The sequence below is a fragment of the Vombatus ursinus genome, unplaced genomic scaffold, assembly GCF_900497805.2.
Source record: "Vombatus ursinus unplaced genomic scaffold, bare-nosed wombat genome assembly UNPS02012122.1, whole genome shotgun sequence".
Lineage (NCBI taxonomy): Eukaryota > Metazoa > Chordata > Mammalia > Diprotodontia > Vombatidae > Vombatus > Vombatus ursinus.
Window position 1 is genome coordinate 1,128,556 of NW_020951900.1, and position 9,401 is coordinate 1,137,956.

The 9,401-nt window shown below is 42.6% G+C and overlaps 1 protein-coding gene across 1 annotated transcript in view; it reads right to left on the minus strand.

The window, feature by feature from the left end:
* CCDC63 (coiled-coil domain containing 63) overlaps positions 1-9,401 on the minus strand; it is a 48,787-nt gene that overhangs the window by 10,174 nt on the left and 29,212 nt on the right. Inside the window, exons 5-6 of the mRNA XM_027857361.1 lie at positions 4,794-4,975; positions 1,688-1,908 (exon numbers count right to left, since the gene is read on the minus strand). Of these exons, the coding sequence (XP_027713162.1) occupies positions 1,688-1,908; positions 4,794-4,975 (403 nt within the window). The remainder of the gene's footprint in view (positions 1-1,687; positions 1,909-4,793; positions 4,976-9,401) is intronic.

Genomic DNA, 9,401 nt, shown 5'->3' on the forward strand with positions numbered 1-9,401 from the left:
GATAGATAGATAGATAGATAGATAGATAGATAGATAGATAGATAGATAGATAGATAGATAGATAGATGGATAGATAGGTATAAATGATGGACAGATAGATATGGATGATAGGTGGATAGATAGACAGATAGTTTTATCATTCTAATCATCTTTTTAACTACTTCTTTTTGCTGGACAGCTGGGGGCCTCTGGGAGGAGAACATGGTATTTGCTGTCAGGTGTGATAGCTATTTGTTTCATTTTGTTTCCCCAGGAAGGCTGAAGGTAGGGGTAGGGCTGAAGGAGGAAGGGGTAGAGTCAGAAATGATAGTGATATAAAAACAGAGGGCATCAATAAAATTTAAAATAAATTCTTTTTTGATCAATGGCATTTCTGACCTTGTATACAAACAGGTCAACAGTTTCCCTCCAATCCCTACTGTTCTGAGATTTTACTCATTTGTTTTTGTTCAGATGTGTCCAACTCTTCATGACCCCCACTTGGGATTTTCTTGGCAAAGATATTGAAGTGGTTTGTCATTTCCTTCTCCAGCTCATTTTACAGAGGAGGAATCGGAGGCACACAGGGTTACGTGACTTGCCTAGGGTCATACAGCTAGTGTCTGAGGCCAGATTTGAACTCAATTCTCCTTGACTCTAGACTCAGAGCTCTATCACTGTACCACCTAGATACCCAATTAGGGCATTTAGGAACCACCAGAATGATTAGAACTCTTGCCAGACATTATGTCAATATCTCAAGGATGTAATATCTTACTTTGGAAAGAGCATTAACTCTAGAATCAAAGAACCTAGGTTCAAATACTGTCACTAATGATGTGACCTTGAGCACAAGACACTTCAATTCACTGGGCCTTTTTTTCCCTATCTGTAAAATGAGGAGGTTGGATTAGATAGTCTCAGCAAGGCAGATCTGTGTTCACAGAAGGACCTGTGATTTCCTTGCTATACCAATTCATCTGTCCCTGACAATCTCAGAAAGCTGCCTAAGGCACACAGTGCAAGAGGCAAGTTCACACCCAGGTCTTACCAGCTTCCTAACTCCATGATCAATCCTCTATTACACACCTCCAAGAACATTTCTCTGCTCAATGAGGCCAAGTGAAAATTTGGGGCCAAGAACTGTCATTTTCCTTCAGTGGAGGCAAAAATGAACCAGTCCCCAGACTATTTGTACAATGAGAAAATATGCTGATCCCTCTGAGGTCCCTGCCAGCTCTAAGAGTCTGGGAGTCTGTAATAGCTTAAAACTTCTTTTAAGCGGAGAAATCTCTCCTAAAATACGTTGGCCAGAAGATGGCACTGCCAGAACCAGCAATTTAGAGCTGGAAGGGATCTTATAGGCCACTGAGTTCAACCGCCCTTTTTACAGATGAGACTGAGGCTCAGGGAGGTGATGAGATTTTTTTAAATTAGCTAATAAATAGTAAACATGGGATTTAAACTCAGATCTTCTTGACTCAAAGTACAGTACTAGCCAGGATGCCACCTGCCTCTCTGGGGCCTTGATATTGGAAAGTGGTTGGAGAGGATTGTTTTAAACCTGCTGCCCTTTACAGACCATGATAGGTCATGGATCCCCTCCACCCCCCCCCCCCCAGCACGCATGGGCTGCTTGGGGGAAATGTGACCCTGACCCGTGGGAACCCCCCTGGGGTGGGAAAGGGATCTGAGAAGGGGCAGAGACCTGGATACTCTGAATTTTCTTGTTCAACATCTCCATGTCATTGTTCAGCTCTGTGACGTAGTTGAACTGAGCAAAGTTCTTCTCTTCCTGAGCCACGAAGTCTGTCACCAATCGTTCCAAGTCCCCATGCTCAGACAGCTTGAGCAGGCGCATGTGGGCTACCTCGTAACTCTGGAAGCTCTCTCCCTTGGGTGTCCTGTGGTGCTTGCTGGCCTTGAGGGCTGGACAAGACAGTGAGCCCACCCCTTGCTGGCATCTTCCCTTCAAGGAGAGCCAGCCCATGGCATGGGGAAATGTCCTCCATTCTCCCTGGGGAGAATCTGTGGTCTTGAGGGAATGCTTGCCCTGAGGGCAAACCCTTCACCTCGGGAGAGGGGTGTCTTCACTCTTCCCTGATAAAAAGCCTGTGGCCCTGAGGGACCCGTGCCTCTTGAGGGATTTGAGTGAGAACCTAAAGGCCTGATAGACTCTTAGAGCTGACCTGCGGGAGGTGAGTTTGCCTCCCTTCTTTCCTGAAAGAGATCCACTGCGCGCCCTACAGTACCTTCCCCTATTCTCTAGGGGAGTCTGCAGTCCCAAAGGGCCACTTGCCTTGAGGGTCACCTCTGGCACTCATACAGTCTGGCAGGTTTGCCTCTATCCTCCTCTGAGGGAGAGTCCAAGCCTTGAAGGACACCTGGATACCCCCAAGGCCCTGAATGGCTGTGGAGGTGGGCTTCTTCATTGTTTTCCCAAAGAATTGTAGCCCTGGGATTCTTCCAACTCTCTTTTTCCCCACACAGAGACTCACTCAACCTAGAGCAGGGGTTCCTAATTATTTTTGTGTCATGGACCCTTTATAATCTGTTGAAACCTATAGATTTCTTCTCAGGATTTTGTTACTCAGTTGTTTCAGTCATGTCCTACTTTTTGTGACCCTATTTGGGGTTTTCTTGGTAAAGATACTGGAATGGTTTGTTATTTCCTTGTTCAGCTCATTTGACAGATGAGGAAACTGAGGCAAACAGGGTTAAATGACTTGCTCAGGGTCACATAGCTACTAAGTGTCTGAGGCTGGATTTGAACTCAGGTCCTCCTGACACCAGGGCCCCACCTTGCTGCCCCCCTTCTCAGAATAATGTTTTTTAAATACATAAGATAAAATACATTGGATTATAATATGGAAATAGGTGTTCTGTGTGTGTGTGTATATATATATGTATGTATGTATGTATGTGTATGTATATACATATATAAATATATATATTTCCCAGATCCCGAGGTTAAGATCCTCTAGACCCAGAAGGCCTTCTTCCCTTCTTTATCCAGGGAGACCCTGGAGTAGAGGTGGTGGGGATCTTCCTGGAAAATGGAAGAAACTAGCTTAAGTGGAATCCATGCACTTACCATGTAATGTTATGTATTATACAGAGGGATAGGGACTGGTGCTGTGGTTTCATAAGTACAGGGAACTCCCAAGTGAGGAACTCCCTCCACCAGTGCAGGTCAGCTCTTTCCTCTGCAATTTCAATAGTCTTAGAGAGTTACCTAGAGCATTGAGAGGTCAGGTATCTTGCCCAGGGTCCCATAGTCAGTGTGTGTCCTAGGTGGGACTTGAACCCAAGTCTTCCAGAATTGGAGGCCAGGTCTCTATCTGATGGGGTTGGGTTCTGGGCCCCAGAAAGGAAAAATACTAGACTTTCCCACATGGCCAAACCTGGAATTTTCCTGAGGCTATAATCCCGTCAACTGGCCTTTCATTGTGACTACACCCAATCTCCCCTCCATTGTCTTACCTCCCTATGGCCCCTGGCCATTTCCCACCCTTAATCTTAGCTAGGCTCCATTCTCCCTTGGCCACGAGGCTCAGGTCCCAGGAGTTCTGTTCACCCCAGCTTACTGGCCACTCCTAGATCCCTCCCACAGTCTTTCTGTATATAAGGTCCATCTTGCCTCCATTAAGATGCTCAGATTCTTATAATCTAGCCACTGTTCAGATTCTTATAATCTAGTCATGGCTCTGATTCTTAAAATCTAGCCACTGCTTAGATTCTTCAAATCTAGCCATGGCTCTGATTCTTAAAATCTAGCCACTGCTCAGATTTGTATAATCTAGCTATGGCTCTGATTCTTAAAATCTAGCCACTGCTCAGATTCTTATAATCTAACCACTGCTTACCCATGTTCAGACTCCTTAAGAGTCTGCCCAATATGACGGATGTTCTAATAAACCTTGTCTTTGGCTGAAAGAAGGCTTGGGTCGAATTATTTTGGGCAGGACCCTCGTGTTGGGATTTTGGGGTCCCAGGACCCCTGAACCCTTAAACTACATCATTTCCACCCACATGCCTACACAGTAGGGGCTAAATAAATATTTGCTGATTGATTTGATTTGTTTCTTATCACCATCCACCGCCCCTTTACTAGGTAAAGGCAAGGACCACACCTTATCTCAACATTGTATATCCCTTGGGCTTCCAGTACATCAGCAGACACTTAAATTTGTTTGTAGAATGAATTAAGTTACTTGAGCAGAGATCAGCTCAAAAATAGTAGGAGGGATGGGGAGAAGGAGGCTTGAGGACAGGCATATAAAGCCCAGAACCTGGTAGAAAGGGCTGGACTGGAGTTCTTATTTCTGTATCATTCTGTCACCATTGCCACAAAAATGACCCAGGTGGAGACAAGTTCCTCAGACCTCCTCAAGGGCCAGCACCATTATTGTGATTGGCAATAATAATGATGATGGTGATGATGACCAGTATATTTTAAGGTTATAAGCACTTTGTGAATATTATCTCATTTTCTCCTCATAACAATGCTGGAAGATTGGTGCTATTATCATCTCATTTGACAGATGAGAAAACTGAGGCAGATAGAGGTTAAGTGACTTGCCCAGGTCACACAGTCAGTAAGCATCTGATGTAGGATTTGAATACAGGTCGAGCTCTCTAGACACTGCTGCCTCTCATCAGCAATGACAGCAGAGCTGGGATGTGAGAACACAAGTTCTCCAACTCTTCCCTTCACCCATCCAGGGTCTGTCTTTCCATTACACTACACTACATTAGCATGAGATTAGAAACTGGCAGTAATCTACAGACCATTCCCTGAGGGGTAGCTGTACCTTCTTCCTTTTTGAACTGTTCCTCAAATTCACTCCGATCCTTAAGTTTGATGAATAAGAAGGACTTCAGCTTTGTTTCATGGTCATGAATGCGTTCCAGCTCTCTAATCTCCATTTTGTATTGGGAGATGTCTTTTTGCCGTCGATCCTTCATGGCAGCCATTCGGGCCATGGCTTCCAGCCTAGGCAGGGAGAGACGCAAAGCTGGGGACCTCAGCAGCTTTCCTCCATCCCCATCTCCATTGGAGACTACAGCCACTCTCCTCATCCCTGCTTTCCCCTAGAAGAACCAGCTGTCCTTCCCACTGATCAGAGACACTCAACTTTGTCCCAGGTGAATGCTGGCTCTTCTAACACAGGAAGTCAAGAAGCTTCAGAAGCTCCCTATTGCCTCTTGGCTAATATGCCAGCTCCTTTGCCTGACCACTTAAAAGCCCTTTACAGTCTGGCTCCAAGCTATCTTTGCAGACTGATTTCATCTCCATCTCATATATGCTGGGTTTCAGCCAAACAGACTTACTTACTATTCCCCATACATGACATTCCATCTCTCAGTTCCATGTCTTTGTACAGACTGTGCCTCCTGCCTAGAATCCATGCTGAATTGATGTGTTTGTCTCTTATTTGGACCTCCCCTTCCCACATGGCCAGTATTTATAAAGCCCTTTAAGGTTTTCAAAGTACTTTATATATGTTAACTCCTTTGATCCTTACACAACGACCCTATTATATCATTATCTTCATTTTATAGATGAGAAAACTGAGGCTGAAAGTGTTGAATAAAGTGACTTCTCCAGGATCACACAGCTAACAAATATGTGAGGCAGGAGTCTAACTTTAGTCTTCCTAACTCCCAAGTCTTGGGCTCTGTCCACTGTACCACCTAGGTTGCCATAAAACCTCAAACTCAGGTACCACCAACTTACATATGAAGCTGTTCCTGATTTCTCTTTCCAACTCCTGCTAAATTGTTAGTACTCTCCATATCTACCCTGGAAAATTATTTTGTATATTTAGGGCACCATATAAGACTGTAAGTGCAGAGAAAGCACCAATTTTGATAGAGGGGATTTCCTTAAAAATGGTCTCTTGTGCCAATGAAATTACAGGTCCCTATCTTATCATATGTTTTATATTTACTTAACTTTCTAGATAAATGATATAGAGGATAGGGTTAGGAAAAATCTGGATTGGAATTCTGCCTGCCCCAGACTTTTACTAGCTATGTGGCCCTAGGGAAGTCAAACTTCATTTATCACTTTCAACCTCAGTTTCCTCATCTGCAAAATGGAGATGATAATAACACCTACCTCAAAGAGTTGTTGTGAGGATCAAATGAAGATAATCTATGGAAAGCACTTTACCAACCATAAAGGGCCATATGTTAGCTATTATTATGTTGTATCTTTCTAGTGGAATATGAGCTCCTTGAGGGCAGGAACTCCATTTTTGTCTTCATATACTGAGCGCCTAAGCATAATGCATGCCACATAGGAGGCCTCAAAAGTGGTTAAATTGGATTGAATTGGATTGGATTGTTGTGTTTTGAATTGTAATTCTCTGAAATCTGTTGCTTCTTGGCAGCTCTCGGTGTGGTTGACAAGGGTACGTGAGAAGACAGTGAGCTCTTATTCCCACCAAAGAAACATTTCATTCAATGCTCCGTCAGTCCTAGAGGGTCCAAGAATAGAATCAAAGAATATCAGAGTAGAAGATCTTATCCATTCTCACCATCCCATTTTAACATAAGGAAACTGGAACCAACAGACCTGAAAAGACCTTCCCTAAGGCTGCACAGTTAAGTTAAAATCAAGTCTCCCTTGAACTTAACTTTCTCTCATTTAAGCTAGTCCTTTCCAAATCAGTCTTGATATTATTATATCTTAATAGAAAAGTAATAGAATTGGTTACTCCCAAATTTATTTCAGTACTTACTGAAACCAGACAGGATTTGCTCAGAATTTAAAAACATGAATAGTGCCGGTTCAGCAGACTTTATTGGCTTGGTAGCTAATTAAATTCAAGAAGCATTTATTAAGCAACTACTATGTGCTAGGCACTCTCTTCTAGGTTTTGGCAACACAAAACAAAGTGAAATAGTGTCTTCCCTTAAGGGGCTTACATTCTATTGGGGAGGAAAAAAACCCATATACACAGATCAGTGAGCCTTTCCATCTATCTGAGTATGCCAAGTGCCCCAAATCAGTTGATCATATCCCAAAAAGGGAAAGCACTTAAGAAAGGGAGGTGGGATAAAAATAGCATTTTTTAGAAAGGGATGTTACAAAGTTAGGTCACTGAAATTAAGAGAAGATAGAAGCAGTAGAAGCAAGAGAGTAGTAAATAGTCAACGGGAAGATGTCACACTCTTCTCTTGACTAGGAAAGAGAAGGATAAAATGAGAAAGAGAATAATAAAAGCAGCTAAAAGAAATTGAGGCTGGTAGGATAATGGGAGGGTTATTAGATCTCTTTCCTTGGTTATTGGGAAGAGAGCTGGATCAGATCTGTATAATCAAAACAAACCACAGGAATAAAGTGCTGACAGAAAAGAGGGGAGGAAAAACAACATAAAGGAATTTAATAGGGAAAAAATTCAGGCTTAAAATCTGTGATTCTAAATGTAAATGGATTAAACTCCCCAATTTAAAAAAAAAGGTGATGTAATGGATTAAAAAAAAAACCCTAACCATGTATGGCATACAAGAAAAATATTTAAAACCTAGATATACAGTGAAAATAAGGAGACCGGACTAATTCTATTATTCTTCAGGCCAAACCAATTGATTAAGATTAGTCAGTTGCAGACTCAGACTTTATCTCATGTCCCTTCCCAGTAGCCCACAAACTTTTCTTCTGGGGAAGGATATGTTACTTTCTAGCCCTCATGATGGAAATGGAGGAAGCTATTGACAACTCTTCTCACCAGCATCAGTACGGCTTCCTACTGAGGCTTCAAGTCTCCCAGTAACAAGGCTCTTTGTTACTCTGGCAACAAGGTAGCATCTGCCACTCATCAGGGAGGATTCAGTTAGACTATTTCTGTCATAATACCAAATCACTTACAAGGCAAGACTCTTCTACACTGTTTCTCCATCTTAAATCCAAAGTACCTCAAGTTATTCAGACTTGGCAGACAAATGGAGGGTTCCTAACCTCCCAAGCTCATAGCCCAGCTCCTTTGATGAGAAAACAAAGACAAGAGCTTTGACATTGTGAGATAGCTATTGATGAGAACAGTGCCTCATGGGGAGCAGATGTCTCTCACTCAAGATGGCTGCAGCAAATTTCTGAGTTTGATCTCATTTCCAGCTGGAGAAGTAGACAGAGAACCATGGTGATTATCCTCATTTGACAGAAGAGAAAAAGGCTGACAGAATGGCTCAAGACCCCATTGTAAGAAAGGAAGTCTGAAAACCATAGACATAACCCAGAGTTCTGGACTGGCCATTCACTACTTTTCTTCTGTCCTTTCTTTTTTAACCAACAAATAGCCACCATTGTAAGTGAGTTTAAAGTAGTTCTTCATTTTAAGTAAGCTTCACTGAACAGAATTTGGACCTAATATAATATATTTATAATAAATATATAATAAAATAACCCCTGATTTATTAAACTTGAGGTCTGAATTTCAGGCGATAGATATAATCTCATGTTGGTTAGCCTCCAACTGCCCATGTGACCTTGGGCAAATCACTTGACCTGCTTGGCCCTCAGTTTCCTTACTGGTAAAATGAGAGCGTTCGCCCAAACGAGGAGTTTAAGTGACTTGCCCAAGGTCACAGGTAGTAACCATCACAGGTGAGATGTGAACATTAGCAGTGCCCTTTCCACTGAACTACTCTCATTCTAAACTAAAAAAAAAAGGTGCAAGTTGAGTGAACCAAGCCCCAGAAACTGGTACTCCAGAGGAATCAAGGGAGCCCTACACATTCAACTGAACATTCTATTTATTAAGCACCTATTATGTGCAAAGCACATAGGTGGGAGGTAGTATGCTACAGCTGTAAACTTGGAGTCAGAAAGACCTGATTTCAAATTCTTCCTCTGACACTAACTATGACCCTAGCCAGGTCACTAATCTCTCAGGGTTTCAGGCCATTCTCTAGGACGTAGTTTTCTATATGCATGGATGGAGGAAGTTCCCACCTCAGAACTTTCCCATACTGACAAAATCGCAGCCTTTCCCCATATATGAATATAAACAAGTCATTTCGTTAGGTGCTAGGGATGCACAGAACCCAGCAGTCCACAAAATACTAAAAACAGGATCGTAATATCATAGACTTAGAACTAGAAGAGATCTCAGAGGAAATCTAATCCAACTCCCTCATTTTACAGATGAAGAAACTGAGACCTAGAACTGTTGGTTGTTCTGCCCAAGGGCACACAGGTAGCAACAGAACCTGGATTTGAAGCCAGGACTACAGAATAGAGTATTCTATTCTTAGGACCCAAAACTAAGCATTCCCAGAACTACAAAAGCCAGAAACTCATGGGCTTGGCCACCACATTCACCCTCTTTTTCAGTGAAGGTTTGCAGCATAGATAGATAGACAGACAGATAGATAGATAGATAGATAGATAGATAGATAGATAGATAGATAGA